Below are 21221 nucleotides of genomic sequence, written 5' to 3'. Positions count from 1 at the left end.
GAGATCAGCACTTGAAAAGGAGTTTTCTTGGTTAACTCTTTTTCTGAAGCTTTTATTAGGGCATGAGTGTGGGCCGAAGTGAAGGCTCCATTGCCACCAGCCCTGCCTCCCTACCAGGTACGAATGGTTCCGGGAGCTGGAGCTCAAGTGGTACGCCTTGCCAGCTGTGGCCAACATGTTGCTTGAGGTGGGCGGCCTCGAGTTCCCAGGGTGCCCCTTCAACGGGTGGTACATGGGCACGGAGGTTGGAGTCCGGGACTTCTGCGACGTCCAGCGATACAACATCCTGGAGGTAATGAGGACTGTCCAGCTGGGCCGGCTGGAGGTGCGGGCCTGCGGGTGGGGCCCCAGGGACCGACTCACCCCCATTTCTCTGCCCCTGCAGGAAGTGGGCAGAAGGATGGGCCTGGAAACGCACAAGCTGGCCTCACTCTGGAAGGACCGGGCTGTCGTTGAGATCAACGTCGCTGTGCTCCACAGTTTCCAGGCATGTGTGCTGTCTGTGGGTCTGAAGGTGCTCTGGTTAGAAGCCTATCTGGTGCAGCCGCTCGTGTCGTTCTTGATTTTCCCCTTACAGCTTTGCTCATTTATTCGTGCATCCAACAGTGTTGAATACCCGGTTTATGTCAGGTGCTGGGGGATACAGAGACAAGCCTCCTCAGGTCTTCTAGTGTAAACTTGAATGCTTCTAGCAACAGGCAAGTCCTTACCTCTCAAGACTGATCAATCCTGGCGTCTGAACACTGAATCCTATCCTCTCCCAATTTTCAAGGACTTTTATTCCTGAAAATCCTCCCCCTCTCATAGCAGCTGTCTCCTTATCCACTGGATCATTTCCACTGATGACCAATAAGGTGTAATGATTCCCATCTCAAAGAGATAAATGACTAGCCAGCCACATACTCCCCCTAAGCAGCTGCTACCTTGTTTTTCTACTTCTATTTACAGCAAAAACTATTGATGTGCTAAGTTGCTTCAGTCGTGTCTGACTCTTTGTGACCCACGGATTATAGCCTGCCAGGCTCCTCTGTCCATGGGATTTCCCAGGGAAGAATACTGGAGTGGGTTGCCATGCCCTCCTCCAGGGGATCTTCCCACCCCAGGGATGGAACCCAGGTCTCCCGCATTGCAGGCGGATTCTTTACCATCTGAGCCACCAGGGAAGCCCCCAAACCATTGAAAGACCTCATAGTACATTCTCACCTCCCACCTCCTCCAGTCAGGCTTTTATCCTCCACAGCTCTGCCAGTCACAGTGGAATTCTGGCTTTTATTCAAACTCACCAAGATGGTCCCCACCGTAGGGCCTTTGCACTTGCTTTTCCCTCTGCCTAAAACTCTTGCCACGAATCATCCTATGACCAGCTCCTTCCCTTCAGCCAGGTCTCGATTATCACCTCTTCAGAGCAGCCCTCTCTGCACCATAAAAATGGCACTCTCACCCAACCCTTCATCCTGTCTCTTATTCCTTTACCCCTTTCTTTTCCTTCACAATCCTTATTAGATCCTGACATAGTCCCTCTCTTCCTTTCTGGTTTTCTTTCTGTGCTTATTTGTGGCTGCGCTGGGTCCTCGTTGCTGTGCACGGGTTTCCCTAGTTGCTGTGAGCGGAGGCTGCTCTCTGGTTGTGGTGCGCGAGTTTCTCATCGCAGTGGCGTCTCTTATCGTGGACCGTGGGCTCCTGAGCACGTGGGCTTCAGTACTTGCAGCACATGTGCTCAGTAGCTGTGGTGTGCGGGCTTAGTGCCTCGTGGCATGAGGGATCTTCCCGGATCAAGGATCGAACCCATGTCTCCTGCATTGGCAGGTGGATTCTTAACCACTGGAGCACCAGAGAAGTCCGTCTCCTTCTTTCTTTGTTTGCCCCATTAGAATGTAAGCTCCATGTGGCAGGGACCTTGTCTCTCTCGTTCACTGCTCTACCCCTGGAGCCTAGAAGAGTGTCTGGCACGTGGAGATGCTAAAAATGTATTCACTGGATGAAAGACCCAGAGCCCACGTCCACACGAGCAGTGGTTACTCTTGCTTCCCTATCTGGGCAGCAGCGTCCACCACACACAGCAGGCTGGTTTCTGTGTGGGGCTGAGCCCTCTGGCCCATCTGCTGCTCTCTCTCCTATCAACACTCCCCTTGTGGGAAGGAGCCATGGGACGTGTGAAGCTATTATTGCTTTAGAAGCTGGAATCATCTCCACAAAGCGGGCAGATGTCCTGGAAGCACGGCCACTGGGCTGAGAGTCATCCATTCATTCAGCAAAGTTTTATTGTACATTTTTCACGTGTCAGGCACTAGGCCAGGCCAAGAATATGAGCAGTGAACAAAACAGATAGAAACCCTGACCTTGTGGGAAGTAGCGGGAGCTGACTTTAAACACCCAGTAAATACATACGCACTGTTTCCTAGGGCTGGTCACCCTATAGACAGGTCAAGCTCATGCCTGATTGTGGGGAGTAGGGGGCATGGGGAAGCTCTGAGACAAGTCAGGAAGAGCCCCCTGCAGCTGGCCCAGCTTGGGAAGGCCCCAAGGCTGTGGACCACACATCCTGACCCCGGAATCAGCTCTGACATTGGCAGGATGTGGATACGTCCCAGAAAATCTGCTGACCCTCAGCAGTCTCCTGACCACTGCTGACCACGTCCCTCCACTGCTTGAGAGTCTCCAGGCAGGACTTCCCCGTGACCCTCCTTCGGGGTCAGCTTCAAAAGACTTGGGCTCATTTCCTCATCTGCAAAACAGAGATAATAATGGTACCTCCCTCACTAGGTTACAGTAAAAATGAAATGAAAACCAATGCAAATTGTTTAGCTGCAGTTCCTGACCCACAGTGAACACTCAAAAAGCATTAGTTTTTTTTTTTTTTTCTGTTTTATTTATGTATTTGGCTATACCTGGTCTTAGTTGCTGCACACGGATCTTCAGTCTTCATCGCAGCATGCAGGACCCTTTTACATTGCGGCTTGAGGAATCTTTTAGTTGCAGCATGTAGAATCTGTTAAATATTAGTAGCTCCTCACCTAGGGATCAAACCTAGTCCCCGCTGCCTCCCACACTGAGAGCTCAGAGTCTTAGCCACTGGACCACCAGGGAAGTCCAGCATCAGTTTTGTTGTTATTATTATTTATTACTGTTGCAACCATTCCCACCACTATCACCATCAGCTCCAGAGCCTAAAACTGGTCTGGCGTCCTGCAGCTGCTGTGTGAAAAGTGAAGTGTTAGTCGCTCAGTCGTGTCCGACTCTACCACCCCATGGACTGTATGTAGTCCACCAGGCTTCTCTATCCATGGGGTTTTCTAGGCAAGAATACTGGAGTGGCCTGCCATGCCCTTCTCCAGGGAATCTTCCCGACCCAGGGATCAAACCTGGGTCTCCCATGTTGCAAGCAGATGCTTTACCGTCTGAGCCACCAGGGAAGCCCCCAGTTGCTGTGTATTTAAAAGTTTACAAGGCGTGGCTGGTCCTACTAGTCCCTCCACCAGCGGGCTCCTCTCCTGCCTCCTGACCTGGTCTCAAGCAATGCCCGTCCGCTGCCTAACTTGTACCCGTCTCTCAAAACTCGCCTCTCCTTAGAAGCTGTCTCTAAGGAACTCACCTCCTCTTAGAAGCTGCCTCTAAAGTCCCCTATCTCTGCTCCGGGACCCTGTCTGAGCATAGCCCTCCCTCAGCCCTCCGTCAGCACCTGCTCTGACCTCCGTCGTAGCTTCTGTCAGGCCATGTGAAACGGCTGAGGTCCTTCTGCCTCCCCACAGTTAGAACACGATCTAAAGCAGAAACAGGGCTGCGTCTTCCACCTCTATATGCAGTTCCTGGTAGATAGAAACAATAATAGCAGCTAACACTTACTGAGCATGTTTTATGCTTTACTTGTTAACTATTTTAAGATTTTTAAAAATTATTTTTGGCTGTGGTGGGTCTTCGTGGTTGTGCACAGGCTTTCATCTGATTGCAGCGAGTAGAGGCTGCTCTCTGCTTGCTGTGCGTGGGCTTCCCATTTCGGTAGCATCTCTTGTTTCAGAGCACGGGCTGTAGGGCACATGGGCTCAGTAGTTGCAGTGCATGGGCTTAACTGCCCCATGGCAGGTGGGATCTTACTTCCCAGACTAGGGACTGAACCCATGTTCCCTCTTGCAAGCAGATTCTTAGCGATTGGACCCCCAGGCACATCCCTTATTTATTGCATCCTTTCAATAGCATGATGATGTACCAACTGTTACCATCCCCATTTTACAGATGAGAAAACTGAGGTTAAGGAACTAATAGCTCAAGGTCACAGAGCTATTGAGAGCCCAAGGTTTGAACTACTCCATGAAACAAATGTCTCTTGACTGCATGAGTTGCGCCAGACAATGTGGCTGCTCTTACTGAATCATTCCAAAAAGGCTCAGGCCCCTTGGATTCTAACTTTAAGACGTGGGATGTGGTGGTAATTTGTCTTCGATATGCTGTAGTTCCCCCAGGGCTTCAGCCCTCTTCAGAGATGTCTAGTTCCTTCTTAGCTGAGACAGCCACTCTGGGAGGTGATTCCTGGAACTCTCTGCCAACAAGTGACAAAAAACGCACTGTGGTTTGATTCAACAGCATCCAGAGAGCCATTTGCTGGGAGTCTGGGGAGAGTGTGAGCATGGCCTGAGAAGCTGGACGCCGCCCCCAGAGGGCCAAGGGCGACAGCCTGTGGTCTGAGGGCTGACCACGGCTATTGTGCTTGCTTAGGCTCCTCAGAGGCTCTGGCTGTACCTTGCATTTGGGTATTTATTGTCATCAGTGAGAATGGGTCCAGGGGATTACACTCCATTTTTACAGATTGCCAGGCCCTCCCATGGTCCACCCGGGAGCCCTGCAGCTCCCCGGCCACTCTCCTTACTCCTCTCATCCACTCGCCTTCTTGCCCCCTTCCGATTTAGAAGCAGAATGTGACCATCATGGACCACCACTCCGCTGCAGAGTCCTTCATGAAGTACATGCAGAATGAGTACCGCTCCCGAGGGGGCTGCCCAGCTGACTGGATTTGGCTGGTCCCCCCGATTTCTGGGAGCATCACCCCCGTGTTCCACCAGGAAATGCTGAATTACATCCTGTCCCCTTTCTACTACTACCAGGTAAAAGAGGGGGCTTCCTCTACTCCCTCGGGAACTCAGGGGTGGAGACACACTCAGACTGTGTGTGTCTGCACATGCGTGTGTGCATGTGTGTGTGTTTGCGTGTGCATGTGTATGCTCACTCGTGCAGGACATATAGGGAAGAATCAGGGACACAGAGGCATATATTTAATGCTTTCTGGGCTTCCCTCAAGGATGCTTTTGTCCATTTCCACAGAGCTGAGACTGGAGGAAACACCTTTCATTGTACCTTTAGTAGCCCAGCGCTCTGCACACCCATTGTGCCCGCCTGCCTGGAAGGGGTGTGGACAGTCACAGAGCACTGTGGTCAGGAGGCTGGCTCCCAGTCACATACATCTGGGGTGATTCTCCCACTTCCTAGCTGTGTGACCTTGGGGGGGTCATTGCACCCATCTAAGCCCTGATTTTTTCATCTCTGAAAAGATGGGTATCAGCTCCATGATGGCAGAGGTGGTCAAGAATCCCGTGAGCTAATGCACAGATAGCCCAGCCCAGTGCCCTACCCAGAGTGCACTCAGGAACTGCCACCCAGTGAAACGGGCTCTTTTTTTCCTTTTTATCAAAAAGGACCTTGGTTAGATTTAGGGAGGAGCTTCCTTGCTCTAAAGGTGAGAAGGAGGGTGACTGACTGCCCAGGACACTGTGGGCCTGCTGTCACAGCACCTCCTTCAACTCTCAGCAGCATCCCAGGTCAGACTGTGCATGACATACAGTCTATATCGGCTTCCTAGTGGTGAGACATCAAAAGAAAAGACACGTGGCCCCTCCTTCCAGGGGGACAGTTGAATGAAAATCAGCTGATCTCTGCCAGACAGGAGCTTCAGGTTTGAGGGAGACAGACAGACTCAGCCCTTCCCTGTGTGGCTTTCAGTGAGGGGGTGCGGACAGGGCCTGCTTCCCTCCCCACCCCGCCCCCAACTTACAAGGGGCACAAAGAGCCCTCTGTCTCTCCAAGCCGGAACCAAGCCAGGGCCTGTCTTGCCCACATAACTGCCCTCTTTTCTGAAGGTGGAGGCCTGGAAAACCCACGTCTGGCAGGACGAGAGGCGGAGGCCCCAGAGAAGAGAGATTCGATTCAAGGTCTTGATCAGGTAAGTGGGAATGGTTGATGTTGACATCTGAATGGCAGCCCTTCCTTCTAGGCCTTGATGGACAGGGAACAAAGAGAAAGGGTTTGGAGGGCCTTCTCTGGCAGGCCAGTGGTTAGGACTCAGCACTTCCACTGGTGCATGGGTTTGATCCCTGCTGGGGGTGCTAAGATCCCACGTGCCTCATGGCCCAAACACTAAAGGATAAAACAGGGGCAGCATTGTAACGAATCCAATAAAGAGTTTTAAAATCTTTTTTTTTAAAGCATATTAAAACTATTTTAAACAGAGAGAGAGAAAGGGTTTGATTCCCAGACGTGCGTGCATGATAAGTCACTTCAGTTGCGTCTGACTCTGCGACCCTATGAACTGTAGCCCACCAGGCTCCTCTGGCCATGGAATTCTCCAGGCGGGAATACTGGAGTGGATTGTCATGCCCTCCTCCAGGGGATCTTCCTGATCCAGGGATTGAACTTGTGTCTCATTATGTCTCCTGCATTGGCAGATGGGTTCTTTACCGCAGGCGCCTCCAGACCCCAATTCCATGGGTCACCTGCCACCTCTGCCCCAGAGTTCTCTCTCCTCTATTTTCCCAAAGGACCTGAGTGGCAGGTTGACCTGGATTCTTTTCCCTCAACCTGCCCTGCTTTAAGCTTCCTTTTCGGAAGGCTAACTTGGCACCTACACTGTCTGTCCCCACAGAGCCGTGTTCTTCGCCTCGGTGCTGATGCAGAAGGCCATGTCATCCCGGGTCAGAGCCACGATCCTCTTTGCAACAGAGACGGGGAGATCGGAAACGCTGGCCCAAGACCTTGGGGCTTTGTTCAGCTGTGCCTTCAACCCCAAGGTAGCTGCCTCGGTCTGTGTGTGGGGAAGTCTGGGAGGAGTGACAGTGATTGCTCTGCTCCTAGGTAGCCCTGAGCCTCAGGGCATACTTTGCAACTCTGTGATAGAAGGAGAGATATGTGTCCCGATTTCCCAACTTACCCAGTAGATAAGCTTTTCATAGTGTTCCAGAAAACACAATTTGAGAAACATGTTCCTAATGATGCCTTGTCTCCATATACATGAACTGTCCCAGGGGAATGTTATTCACATTTGCAGAGCACCTCCTATACGGGGTATGGGGCTAAAGGCGAAGGACGCAGAGAATGGATAAGATGCAGAGAAATAAAACAAAACCCCGAAGGGTGACTCATTCCCTCTAGCAGTGTTGGATTTGAGCCTCCGTCACTGAACTCACTGAAGGCATCCCAGGTCAGGCTGGCCTGGGTAGAAACCTGAGGCCCTGACGTATTTCACCTGAGATTAGCTTCAGGCAAAGCATTTGTGTTCCCAAGATGCCAAAGGAGTTGAGCAATTTTATAACCCACTTATCCTGTTTTTGTGAAAAATATGTCCGCATTCTCGGAATCTGAAATAGCGGTGCAAGTGGTAAGACGTGATGTGGGACATGAAGTGTTTTGGAGGCAGACCCCCCCAGGGCTGGCTGATGTGCTAGCCGTGGGAGAGTCAAAGAACCGAGGACGCTGTGTGCAAATAGATTAGATTGGCAGGGACTTGTTAAGTACTTGCCTCCACCATGGCAGGCACCAGGGGACAGAGCTGATGACAGGGACCCAAGCGCTGGATGCCTGGGGAGGGCGTGGAGGGAGTCAGCCTGGGAAGCGAGGGCTGACATCCACCCTGGGTGCTCTGCAGGTTCTCTGCATGGATCAGTACCGGCTGAGCCATCTGGAGGAGGAACAGCTGCTGCTGGTGGTGACCAGCACTTTTGGCAACGGAGACTCCCCTGGCAACGGAGAGGTGGGTGGCCCCGGGCCCAGGGCCCAGGGCCCTGGCAGCTGGTAAGGGCCCGAAAGGACCAAGGAAAGGACATGGGGACTCAGCATGTCCTAAGGAGGGCATTTGGGAGTGAGAGCTCCGATCACTCTGGGTTGCCCTAACGTTAGCCATCAGCCTTCCTCCTTGGTAATTACTGGTGTATACTCGAGCCGCCAAGCCTATGATGTGCTTAATATATTTCAGTAAATTGACTTGCCTTTTTAAATTCAAAAATTCATTTTTAGAGGAAACTTTATATCAGTCTCACAAATAGAAAGCCAGCAAAGAGTGGTCCCACGTAAATCCAATGAAAGTCAAACAGATATTGAATTTTAGCCAGATCCTGTTGCCTAATCATGGCTTGCTTTGTTCTTCAAAAAGAGTAACAAGCAAGTATTAGAGAAGTGTTAAGTCTCCATTGGCAGTGATCTGAGATCTTTTTTCCCTAGTGTTTAGGACAAGAAAATAAAATAATTGAAACAGGAGTAACTATTTAAAAATTATAGAAAAAAGAATATTTTCTTACCATGTGATTTGATTTTCCATCTGAACTTAACTTGGAAAAAAACAAAGTGAAAATGTTAGTTGCTCAGCCATGTCTGAGTGTTTGCAACCCCGATGGACTATAGCCTGCCTGGCTCCTTGTCCATGGGATTCTCCAGGCAGGAATACTGGAGTGGGTAACCATTCCCTTCCTGGCCCAGGGGTCAAACCCAGATCTCCCGCATTGCAGGCAGGTTCTTTACCACTGGCCACTGGGAAGTTATCTTGAGTTTCTGGGAAATCAGGGTTATTTCAGAGAATATGGGACCAATCGTCAATCTGACAAGAAGAAATGCTCAGGTGCCATCAGGAGACCCTCTAGAGATACGCTGCTATTAGACAGCACCCCCTGCCCGGCCAGGGCTGGGCTCTCCTTGGTCCCCCATCAAAGGTCAGGCCCCCATGAGTTGCTGAGGCTGAAATTGTCCCCGAGTCCCAGCCAGGTGGTCCACATAAACCAGCTTCCACTTGAGGATCTTGGACTTTGTCCTGCCAGATCTGGCCAGTTTCCAAATGAGCCACTGGATGACTAGGAAAAGCAGTGCTCCCATTGATCGTGTGCTGAGACTTCTATGATTCTCTTCCTAGAAACTGAAGAAGTCCCTCTTGATGCTGAAAAAACTCACCAACAAGTTCCGGTAATGCCCTTCCCTGCTCCCAGACTCTGGGTTCCATCTGACGATGGAGCTGGGGATGTATAAGAAGGAGATTTCTCTGGGACGTCCAGGCCCAAAGAGAGCCTGTCCTCAGGGATGTCGTGGGTCAAAGCAGGAAAACCAAGTACCTTTCTCGGGTCTGCAGGCCAGGGGTGGGGTTGGTCTTGGGAGTTGATGACAAGGTTCGGCAGTCAGGGAAGACAGGAAGGGGATGCGTGCCCTGGTGATCCTTGCCCAGCTGGCATGAACGTGGCCGGGGGCTGGCCTATGGCTTGTCGGCTCTGGGGCAGGTGGCAGGTCGGCTCACCCAGGCCCCATGCGTGTCCTCCTCCTGCAGGTACGCCGTGTTTGGCCTTGGCTCCAGCATGTACCCTCAGTTCTGCGCTTTTGCTCACGACATCGACCAGAAGTTGTCCCAGCTGGGGGCTTCTCAGCTTGCCCCAACTGGGGAAGGGGACGAACTCAGCGGGCAGGAGGAGGCCTTCCGCAGCTGGGCCGTGCAAACCTTCAAGGTCGGTTCACAGCTGGGAGCAGCCCCACCACATGGGCAGGGAGGCTGTGGTGCGCTTGTGCCCCAGACACCTGTGCCAGGCATCCTGGCGGTCACTGCCCCATTGGGCCCTATAGGCATGGTCCCAGTGTGGGCAGGGTCGCAGGTTGGAGGACTCAGGTCACTGCTGCACCCCAACAGCCCCCAGAAGAGCTCCACTGAGATATGTGTCCCTCAGGTGGGAGAAGGTGGATAAGATGCTTCCCTGCCCTCGGGGAGCTGTGGTTGAAGATCTTTCCCCTCTCTGATTATCCAGGTCACCTCCTGACATCCTTGTCCTGTTTCAGTGTCCCAGCTACAGAGAACTTGGAGACAGGGCTATCTCAGTAGGTCTTTAGGGCCTGCGGCTTGACCCCACTGACTGAGAAAACTCACTGAAGCAAAGTCTTTCACTCCGCAGCAGGGCTTATGAGCACCAGCTTGAGAGGGGCCGGCATGATTCCCAAGCCCAGGTCTCCTCCACACGATTCCACATCAGGAAAATGGGAGCAGTCAAACCTGTCTCATGGTGTGGGCATGCAGTTAAAAGGAGATGCTGTCACTATTAATAATCATAATAGTAGCAACAGCTACTCCATGCTAGAACCAGACACTCTATACAGTCTTCGTAATAGCCCTGCCAGATAAGTGGCCTTAGTAGTCAGAGCACTTGGCTCAGTTGTAAGGAATGTGGTAGCCCCAGGGGTGGTGATGCTGCTGCTGATGAAGGAATGGTTATTAACACTGGTCTGTTCCATCTTCATCCAGGCAGCCTGTGAGACATTCGATGTCAGTGGCAAGCACCACATTGAGATCCCCAAGCTCTACACTTCCAGTGTGACCTGGGACCCGCACCACTACAGACTCGTGCAGGACTCAGAGCCTCTGGACCTCAACAAAGGTATCGCTTCCCTGCACCACACGGAGCTTGCTTGCCCTTCCTGCCGGGGTGGGCGTGTCTGAGCCCTGAGCCTGTGGTCAAGGAGGAAACTCTGTGTGTGTGTGTGTGTATCTGCACGTGTATGTTAGTTGCTCAGTCATGTCTGACTATTTGCAACTCCCTGGATTATAGCCCACCCAGCCCTTCTTTCCATGGGATTCTCCAGGCAAGAATACCGGAATGGGTTACCATGCCCTCCTCCAGGGGATCTTCCCGACCCAGGGATCGAACCCAGGTCTCTTGTGTCTCCTGCAATGGTGGATGGATTCTTTACCACTGTGCCACCTGGGAAGCCCAAGGAGACCACTAGGACCCTCTGAACGGAGGCAGCTAGTCTAGGGCTACCAGGCGTCTCTCTCTCATTGGGTCCAAGAGTCTGTAGGGATGTAAGACCCAGGGCTTGTCTGGTCTCTGAGGAAGGGTATTCAGAAGGAAACCCTGGCAGGGTGGTGGAAAGAGAAGGGTGCTCCCGTGTGCCGGACACTGTGCTGGGCTCTTTGTCCACCTGCTCTAAGTGACCTCTGACACTCAGCTCAAGTGGAAAGCACAGACAGAGAAACTGAAGTTCAGGGAGGTGCGACAAGTTGCTAGCACAAGGCCAAGCTGGGATTTGGGCCCCAGCCTTCCAGCTCCAGTGGCATCCGGGTATTAATGAAGGATATTTTGCAGAGGCAATTCCAGGCTGCAGTCCAGGAATTCTGGATGGCCCTATCGATGCTGTGCTCCCGTGATTCCTCTTGTCTGTACCACAGCTGCGGTGGTCCTGCAGGTTTCTGCATGTTTAGGATATCCTCAGCTTCAACTATGCTCTCCTGTGGATCCCAAGCCATGGGATGCTCTAGAAATCCCCATACTGGGGGCATCGAAGTTGCATTTCCCAGCACCTGGCAGCAGCACAAGCACCTTCTGTCAGAACAAGGGTCTTTATTTGTGATTGAGAAATATAGTGGGAAAAAACAGGCAGGGAAGGAAAACCCCAGCACCGTCACTGTGCGGCACCCAGGGGAATGTCCGGTGTAGTTGACTCAGCACGTGCAGGCTGCCCCACCAACACTTACGAGCCACGTCGCCACTTCACCGTCTCTCTATTCCACAGCCCTGAGCAGTATGCACGCCAAGCCTGTGTTCACCATGAGGCTCAAATCGCAGCAGAATCTGCAGAGTCCGAAATCCAGGTAGAGCAGAAGACAGGACTTCCGGGGTGAAATTCCACAGATTTTACCTATTCATTTATTTTTGGCAGCACTAGCTTTCTCTAGTTGCGGTCTGCGGGGGCTACGCTCTAGTTTCGGAGCACAGGTAGAGCAAGGCTCTAGGGTGCACAGGCTCTGATAGTTGTAGCGCATGGGCTTAGATGCTCCGAGGCATATAGGATCTTCCTGGACCAGGGATTGAATCCATGCCCTCTGCGTTGGCAGGCGTATTCTTTACCACCGGACCACCAGGGAGGTCCCCACAGATTTTATTTTAATCAAGGGAAGACCAAAGTAAGTCAGTCTTTGAAAGAAGAAAACAAAAGTGTCCGCTGGCCTTAGCTACGGTGCTATTGGTAGGACCAGCTAAACTGCCCACCCCTGTGGCCACCAACACCTTCACATCAGGTCTGCATTAACCACGAGCAAGTTTTCCAGCTTGGGAATCAGGCAGCTGCTTTACTTCCTGTCCTTTGTGATTTACCTATTTCACCAAAAAAAGGAGGGCAAGAGAAACTCAAACCCTTTGGCACTTTCTTAAGAACTTTCAGAAATGTTGACAGGGCAGGACTTTTCCCCGCCAGGCAGCCAGTGTTGTGGATTCTCCAGAGGTTGATCTGTGCTGTCCTTACATTCATTAGCAAAACTGGGCTGTGTTCGAATAAGAACCACATTTGTGCTGACACTAGGAAAGGTTTATCCCAATGCCCACGTATCTCCCAGTGACATGCTTTCTTTAGGCAGAGTCTCTGGCCAAGCTCTCGTGGAGGGTGGCATGGGAGGGGTACTGCCCACCCTCTCCCCACGGAGAAGCCATGGTCCCCATCAGCCCCCAGCCCTCTTGAGCACCCTAGCCCTGGGATGCCAGCAACCTGTGTTCATGGAACCAGGCAGGAACACGAAAGGAGGGCATGTTTCCTGGGGAAGCTGGCCCACCCATCAGGGAGCATGGGAGGAAATCCTGGTGGCGTCATCAGAGGCCTCTTTTTCCTTCTCCAGCCGCACCACCCTCCTGGTGGAACTCTCCTGTGAGGGCAGCCAAGCTCCAAGCTACCTGCCGGGAGAGCACCTCGGAGTTTTCCCATGCAACCAGCCAGCCCTGGTTCAAGGCATCCTTGAGCGAGTGGTGGATGGCCCTGCCCCGCACCAGCCCGTGCGCCTGGAGACCCTCTGTGAGAATGGTGAGCCTTCTGCAGGGGAGCTTGGCTGAGGCGACCTCAGCATCCTCCCACCACCCCCCCAGTCCCACTGATGGGTTGTGCTGCAGACACTCATCTAGTCTTGTCCTTCTGGCTGAGTAGGGGGCTCCTGAAGCCTGCCCCAAAGTAGCCTTGCAAATAGTTCTGGACTGTTTATTCTGGGCTATATATTCTAGACTGTAATAGTTCCAGCAAGAAGGGATTCTTCCTTGAACTGTTTGCCCAACACCAGAGGCTGGGCTGTCTTTCCCCTTCATTCGTTTCCTTAACTGGCCACTTCTGTTGATTGATTCATTTTTCCATCGAAATTTTAACCACTCATATCTACATACCAGGGGCTTCCCGGGTGGCTCAGCAGTAAAGAATCTGCCTGCAATGCAGGAGACGCAGGGTCAACCCCTGGGTCAGGAGGATCCACTGGAGAAGGAAGTGGCAATCCACTCCAGTACTCTTGCCTGAGAAATCCCATGGACAGAGGAGCCTGGTGGGCTACAGTCCCTCAGGTTGCAAGAGTCGGACACAGCTTAGCGACTAAACTATCACCACCACCATCTGTATAGAAAGAAAGAAAGTGAAGTCGCTCAGTTGTGTCCGACTCTTTGCGACCCCGTGGACTGTAGCCTACCAGGCTCCTCCGTCCGTTGGGTTTTCCAGGCATGAATACTGGAGTGGATTGTCATTCCCTTCTCCAGGGGATCTTCCTGACCCAGGGATTGAACCCAGGTCCCCCGCATTGCAGGCAGATGGTTTACCCTCTGAGCTACCAGGGAAGCCCAATACCATCTGTATACCAGGCTACAAAATGTCTATATCCTGGGCTATGTGTGTATGTGTGCTAAGTCACTTCAGTCATGTCTGACTCTTTGTGACCCTATGGACTGTAGCCCACCAGGCTCCTTTGTCCATGGGATTTTCCAGGCAAGAATACTGGAGTGGGTTGCCATATCCTCCTCCAGAGGATTTTCCCGACCCAGCGATCGAGCCCATGTCTCCTGCATTGCAGGCGGATTCTTTATTATTTGAGCCACCAGGGAAGCTCCCACCTGGGCTATATACCTGTGCTAAAATGAATGAGACTTCATGTCTGCCCTCAGAAAACCTATTACTTAGTACGGGGGGGCAGATATGCAAGAATAGTCATAATAATTACTATTATAATTATAACAGAAGCAGCCACCACAGGATAGAAAAAGGCTTTTCTCTAAATGAACAACTCATCTACCTCTAGGGTGTACATCAGTCTTTGGTGAATTTAATCACTGTGAGTCTGTAGTTCACCTGTGTGTGTACTGCTGAAGTTCAAGTCTGTGCCAGAGAGGGACTGGACTCTGGTGCATGGTTAGTTTTGCAGGATTGTGTCCTCTTAGGTGCCCTTCAGGGGGCTATTGATTAGCCTTTCCTAGCAGTCCTATCTCTGAGCACCATCCTCTGCATTTGAGTTGGTCATGTGAGCCCTTTAACTGTTCCTGGAACCAGAATTTCAGTGTCTTCTCTTCCCTGCAGCTGGAGGGTGGAGGATGTCTGTCCCAGATGCCTTATCACTCTTTGGGAAACCTAAATGGGGCCTATTTCCTATCCTGTCTCCTTTCTTCCCTCTTCAGGCAGCTACTGGGTCAAGGACAAGCGACTGCCACCTTGCTCACTCAGCCAGGCTCTCACCCATTTCCTGGACATCACCACCCCGCCAACCCAGCTGCTGCTTCGAAAGCTGGCCCAGCTGGCCACAGAAGAGGCTGAGAGGCAGAGGCTGGAGACCCTATGCCAGGTGAAGGTCGGGGCTGATGGGTGAGGCTGGGGCAGGGTCCCAGAGTCAGGGGAAGCCTGAGCCTAGAGCTGGTTTTTAAGCTTCAAGAGGATCCACCCCAACTTCCCAAAGTGTGACTTGTCAAAGGCTGGTGGGAAGTCAGGCATCCTCTTCCATTCCATTTCTAGGACATAGTTGCATTGAGTGAAGTGAGTGTTTTGAATGTCTGCAGGAGGCAACCTAAGTGCCCTTCCTCAGAAATTAGCTAGAAAAGGAGAACCATTCTCTCTTGTATTCCCCACACCTGGAAGAAACCTGGAACTCAGGAAGTATTGGAGGATAGATGGTGTGGATGAATGGACATAGTAACAGATGTGTAGTAGTTGAATTAATGAATGAAAGAATGCATTAACTCACAGGAAACTTTCTAGGCCCAAGTCTTTGCAAAGGCACTTCCAACCCAGGGATCGAACCCAGGTCTCCTGCATTGCAGGCGGATTCTTTACCAGCTAAGCCACAAGGGAATCCCAAAGAGTACTGGAGTGGGTAGCCTATCCCTTCTCTGGCAGATCTTCCTGACCCAGGAATCAAACTGGGGTCTCCTGCGTTGCTGATGGATTCTTTACCAACTGAGCTGCCAGGGAAGCCCTTTGCAAAGGCACTGGATATCGTTATTACCATCACCATTATCTCTACTTATCTTGATTCCAGTCACCTCCACTGCCACCCTCCTGTGGCTGCACTGCACTAACTTGGCACACATTTTCTCACTTAATTCTCACAACATCCCCACGAGGTAGGCGATGCTGCCCTCACTCCACAAAGGTGAAGTAATGGGAACAAGATCCCACTAATAGTAAGAGCCTTCAGGCAAGGTTTGAACCCAGGTCTGTATGATTCCAAGGTATTAGTCGCTCATTCATGTCCTGCTCTTTGTGACCCAATGGACTGTAGCCTGCCAGGCTCTTCTGTCCATGGAGTTCTCCAGGTAAGAATACTGGAGTGGGTTGCCATTTCCTTCTCCAGGATATGATTCCAAAGCTCTCCCCTAAATTAGGTTATGATAAAAATTTGACTGCTGCCCATATATGATTCCAAAACACTCCCCCAAATTAGGTTATGATAAATATTTGACTGCTGCCCACCAGTTGTTGACAGTAAGGTTCTAAGCACACAGATTAGAGAAATGCTACCCCTCTCCAGCTTAGTGTTTTCAGCACCATGGACAGCACCTAGTTCTTTGAAATATTTGCTGTGGGAATGAACGAGTGAGTGAATGAATGAATACTGAATTGTGACAGCCTCTTCCCTCCATGTGGAGCAAGCTCCCGGAGACACTCACATTGCCCTTGGCTTTCAGCCCTCAGATTACAACAAGTGGAAGTTCACCAACAGCCCCACATTCCTGGAGGTGCTGGAGGAGTTCCCGTCCCTGCGGGTATCTGCCAGCTTCCTGCTCTCCCAGCTCCCTATTCTGAAGCCCCGGTACTACTCCATCAGCTCCTCCAGGGACCTCACACCCACGGAGATCCACCTCACTGTGGCCGTGCTCACGTACCGCACCCGAGGTGAGGCTGGGGCAGTGGCTGTGGAACAGCCCAAGTCTGCTACTTACTGGGCAGCCGTTCATCATTAAATGATGATCTCCTCATCATTAAACACTCATCTTCCAGCCCTGTTAACAGCAGTGGGAGGAGTATGGGAGAGATCACTATGAAACAGGCACCGAGCTAACTTCTTTATAGATGTGATCTGAGAAGCACATTCATATGGTTTCTGAAAACCAAGCAGAGACCCTCTTTGCTCTGCTAAAGAACATTTGCAGGAGACCTGGGTTCCATCCCTGGGTTGGAAAGATCCTCTGGAAAAGGCAATGGCTACCCACTCCAGTATTCTTGCCTGGAGAATTCCATGGACAGAGGAGCCTTGCAGGTTACAGTTACAGTCCATGGGGTCGCAAAGAGTCAAACGTGACTGAACGACTTTCACTCAAAGAACATCCGCAGAGGCCAGGGCTCGGTCCTCGGGGAGCAGAGCCAGGTGCACATCCTGTGAAAGCAGGATTCCACCCTGAAGGAAACCAACAGGACTTCTTGGTAGGAGTGCTGGAGTAGGAGTTAGGGAAGCTGAGCTGTGACCTGAGGGGCCTTGTACAAGTCACCTTCCCTCTCTGAGATTCAGCTTCTGCAGCGAGAGCGCCTTGCCTGCTCTGAGTCCCTTTCAGCTTTTGCTGACTCTGGGCACATAGAGAGTAGAGCTCAGAACCAGGAGGAAAAGCAGCCCTCTGATTAAAGCCTGTTGAGTGCCTGAGCGGGCAGTTCAGGGAGGAGCCACTGAAAGTGTTCGTGCACGGGTGGCGGGGGCCATGTTGGTCAGTGTGTGCTGTCCTTGCAGATGGCCAAGGTCCCCTGCACCATGGCGTCTGCAGCACGTGGCTCAGCAGCTTGACGCCCCAGGACCCAGTGCCCTGCTTTGTGCGAAGGTAGGCACTCCCTCCACTGTGTCTACTGTGGGACCACTGGCCCTGGGGAATACTGGGTTGAAAGGGAGGCTTTGGGGTTTAGATGCCACTCTGGGTCTATTGGCCTGTAAAGAAGGCACTGGGGTCATCACACTGGGCCTCTCCATTCTAACCCCTAGCAATAGAGCACAGCCACGTCTCTAGCAGGGACAGAGGTTGACAGTGGTGGTGGGCTCAGAACAATGAGGCTCAGCCTTTTCCCCAAAGGACCCCAGGGTGAGGTGATGGTGAATGTAGTTCACCTGGGTGGGGGACATGAAATAGCCTGCTGGACTTGGGAAACCAAATTTGAGCTCGTTGTCTCCACTGCAACCCCCCGCCCCTCAACACTGCTGCCTCCACCCGTGCCCCTGTCCTGTGTGTGTGCATTGGACCCAGAGTGTCTGAGGACAGGACCTCTTTCCTTCTGTCCCCTCAGTGCCAGCGGCTTCCAGCTTCCCGAGGACCGCTCCCGTCCTTGCATCCTCATTGGGCCCGGCACGGGCATCGCCCCCTTCCGCAGTTTCTGGCAGCAGCGGCTCCATGAGGCTGAGCACAAAGGTATAACTGGAGGGCTCCCGGGGATGGGGAGGGGTGGTGCCCAGTGCCTGCCTAGGAGTAAAACTGTAACTGTAACCATCCCACAGACATTTCCTGGCCCCTCTTCCAAGTTTACCTCAGCCTGTGTGGAAAAATGATATGAATGCCCTGGGCCTCAGGTTCCGTATTTGTAAAATAGGGACAGTACTATTTTAGATAGGATGTGGCGGTGAAATGGGATTCCAGTTGGGTGCCCAGCTCAGCCAGCCTTGCAGCAAGATCCACCTGCCCTCTGCTGGCCACCCTGGTAACTGCAACCTGCTCTGGGTCTTGCAGGGCTCCAGGGCGGCCGCATGACCCTGGTTTTCGGGTGCCGCCGCCCGGAAGAGGACCACCTCTACTGGGAGGAGATGCTGGAGATGGCCCGCAAGGGGGTGCTGCACGAGGTGCACACAGCCTATTCCCGCCTGCCTGACCAGCCCAAGGTAAATGCCACAACTGCGTGTGTAGAGAGGGTGGAGCATTAACAGAGCAGACTATGGTGGGTGTCTGGCTCCCCGCAAGCCCCTTACCTCTGTAAGCCTTCACCTCCTCAGCTCCAAAATAGAGGCAAGGTACTTGCCTGGTGTTCTAGGGGCTGAGACTCCATGCTCCCAATGCAGGGGACCGAGTTCAATCCCTGGTCAGGGATCTGTATCACGCATCCTGCAACTAAAGATCCTGCAGGCCGAAACAAAGACCCAGTGCAGCCAAATAAATATTTAAAAATAAAATGGAAGCAATTATGCAGTCACCAGAGCGGTGCTGTGAAGCTACTGATAGTATGTTCACTCTTCCAGGAGAAGAGACAGGTCCTGAGATGGTCAGGGCTAGTCAGGGTCATGTATGGGTTCATCCCCAGTGCCCAGCTTGCTGAAGGCTCCCCACTCTGGATGTACAACTGTTGGGTGGGTGGTGGTCCAGGCACCGCAAGGCTGGAGGGTGGCTGCTGTTCCCTGAATGGCCTGCTGACTCACTCTGCTACCCCAGTAGGCACTTTGCCCCAAGAGCCTGGGCAGTCAGAACAGTCTCTTGGCTCAGCCTTTGTGAACTTGTCCCATTGGGCCCCTCCCACACTGGTATTCCATGCCTGGTGGCATCTCTGTGCCTGGTGGCATCACTTGTGTGAAGCAAGAGCAAGGAGTCCCCGATTGACTCCAGGACTTCTGAATATCTGGGGAACCCTGCTCTGAATTACAAGGAGGGTCCCCTGGACAGTCTGGGCTGAGAGGCTCCCTTTTCTGGGGTGTAAGCAGATGGGCTTCAGAGCCCTGGGCAGGACAAGCGGCTTGATTGATGCCTCTTTGAAGTGTGCTAAATTCAGAGCAAGTGTGCTAAATCTGGGAGCTTCACTGGAGGTCAGCTCCTCAAGGACAGGGCTGTGGCCAGTGTTCACCTCTCCAGCCCCAGCTCAGGCCTGGGCCAGGCAGGGCGCCAGTGCACCTCCTCATCTCGACCTTGATTGTCCCCATGCAAAGCCCTGGCTGGGAGCGTGTCACCCCACAGCCCCTTGTGCCCGCTCCCCACCTCCCCATGGCCAGGAGGCCTGACCGCAGCCTTTGCCCTCAATAGCGGGGCCCTGGACCCACCATCTCCTCTGGTTTCAGGTCTATGTTCAAGACATCCTGCGGCAGCGGCTGGCGGGCGAGGTGCTTCGCGTGCTCCATGAAGAGCAAGGCCACCTCTATGTCTGCGGGGACGTGCGCATGGCCCGGGATGTGGCCCACAGCCTGAAGCAGCTGATGGCTACTGCGCTGAGCCTGAACGAGGAACAGGTGGAGGACTATTTCTTCCAGCTCAAGGTAGGACCACTGGTGGTGTGTGGGCTCGGGATGCGGGGCACAGGCACAGGCCTGGGAGCCGGGACCAGGGGACTCAGGCTCAGACTGAACTCAAAGGGATCCTAGAGAGGGCGGGAGGCCAGAGCTGGTGAGGTGCTAGAAGGCCTGCCTGTCCGTCCTGATCTGGTTGCTCAGTTGGACAAAGGCAAACATGTTGATTTTCTGCAAGACACTCAGAGTCCCCAACACGCTGCTGTGCATCGAAGAGCTTGAAGACCGGGAGAAAGTGCACAGCATTTCCCAACCATATTTATCCCCGAGCCCCCAGTGCCTGGAGCCCTGTGGGACAAGCACAGGGCAGGCTTTGTTATTGTTCAGTCACTCAGTTATGTCTGACTCTTTGTGACCGGTGGACTGCAGCACGCCAGGCTTCCCTGTCCTTCACCATCTCCCAGAGCTTGCTCAAACTCATGTTCGTTGAGTCAACGATGCCATGCAGTCATCTCGTCCTCCGTCATCCCCTTCTCCTCCTGCCTTCTGTCTTCCCCGGCATCAGGGTCTTTTCCAATGAACAGGCTATAATGGCCATCATAAAGCTTGGGGAGATGTTTTGTGGTCCACACCAGAGTGGATGCTCATGAGAGTTAAAGAGTCTTAAGTGAGATTCAAATCTAATCTAAGCATGGCAATTGGGAAGGCAAATAGTTCATGAGTGTCCGTGTGATGGGGAAACCAGGGAACCCTGGACTTGCTGAGTGAGAGGGGGCTGCACCAACAGAGCTGATATTAATACCCTGGTCTCTGTTTTCCCTTAAAGAGCCAGAAGCGCTATCATGAAGACATCTTTGGTGCTGTATTTCCCTATGAGATGAAAAAGGATGGTGCAGCGCCCAGCGATCCCAGAGCTCCAGGCACCAACAGAAGTTAAAGCTGCTGCCATGGACCTTAATGATGGCACCCACTCTCGATTATCTGAGGTCACAGGACTGGGGAGATTGAAGGGAGATCATATCCCCAAGCTTTTCATTTTATTTCCCCATCTCCTTCCCTCTCAAACCCTTTACTTGACCTGCTACCAAGTAGCAGCCTTGGAGACAGAGTGGAACCTTTTGTCTCTCTTGAGCCCCTGCTCCAGGGTGATGGAGAGACAGGCCTCCCTGGTCCCTTGGAGACTAAATCTGCAGCTGTGTCTGGCCAGGAGGTGAGAAAGATGAACTTCCTTGATTGCACCATTTGGAGTGACCACTAGGAGGCGCTGTCACGCCACTCTGTATTTAACTGCCTATGTACAGTTATTTATGCCTCTGTATTTAAAACAAGCAAACCCCAGTCTGCCTCTTGGGCCTTCCTTGTATGATTCCATGATGGACATATTTATATGAAATATATTTTATTTTAACCACACTGTATATGTATGTGTGTGTTTTGTAAGGAAAGCAGCCTTAAGCTGTACAGAGTTAGGGTTGGCGGGGTGGTGGTGGGGTTGCCTCAGCTTGGACAAAAATCCCCCACAAAGGGACATACCAGC

At 52.4% G+C, this 21221-nt stretch overlaps 1 protein-coding gene across 1 annotated transcript in view; it reads left to right on the top strand.

The window, feature by feature from the left end:
* The window catches only part of NOS2 (nitric oxide synthase 2), a 40755-nt gene extending 19707 nt beyond the window's left edge, over nt 1–21048 (top strand). The window contains exons 9-26 of the mRNA XM_068976051.1: nt 118–292; nt 386–487; nt 4902–5096; nt 6126–6208; nt 6908–7052; nt 7907–8011; nt 9161–9210; nt 9566–9740; nt 10526–10658; nt 11794–11872; nt 12890–13071; nt 14691–14854; nt 16194–16401; nt 17228–17315; nt 17773–17894; nt 18210–18358; nt 19520–19714; nt 20511–21048. Of these exons, the coding sequence (XP_068832152.1) occupies nt 118–292; nt 386–487; nt 4902–5096; nt 6126–6208; nt 6908–7052; nt 7907–8011; nt 9161–9210; nt 9566–9740; nt 10526–10658; nt 11794–11872; nt 12890–13071; nt 14691–14854; nt 16194–16401; nt 17228–17315; nt 17773–17894; nt 18210–18358; nt 19520–19714; nt 20511–20621 (2461 nt within the window). The 3' untranslated portion in view covers nt 20622–21048. The remainder of the gene's footprint in view (nt 1–117; nt 293–385; nt 488–4901; nt 5097–6125; nt 6209–6907; nt 7053–7906; nt 8012–9160; nt 9211–9565; nt 9741–10525; nt 10659–11793; nt 11873–12889; nt 13072–14690; nt 14855–16193; nt 16402–17227; nt 17316–17772; nt 17895–18209; nt 18359–19519; nt 19715–20510) is intronic.
* Nucleotides 21049–21221: the final 173 nt, after the last annotated feature.

The sequence above is a fragment of the Capricornis sumatraensis genome, chromosome 8 (genome assembly GCF_032405125.1).
Source record: "Capricornis sumatraensis isolate serow.1 chromosome 8, serow.2, whole genome shotgun sequence".
NCBI lineage: Eukaryota > Metazoa > Chordata > Mammalia > Artiodactyla > Bovidae > Capricornis > Capricornis sumatraensis.
This window is presented reverse-complemented; position numbering and strand designations above follow the sequence as displayed.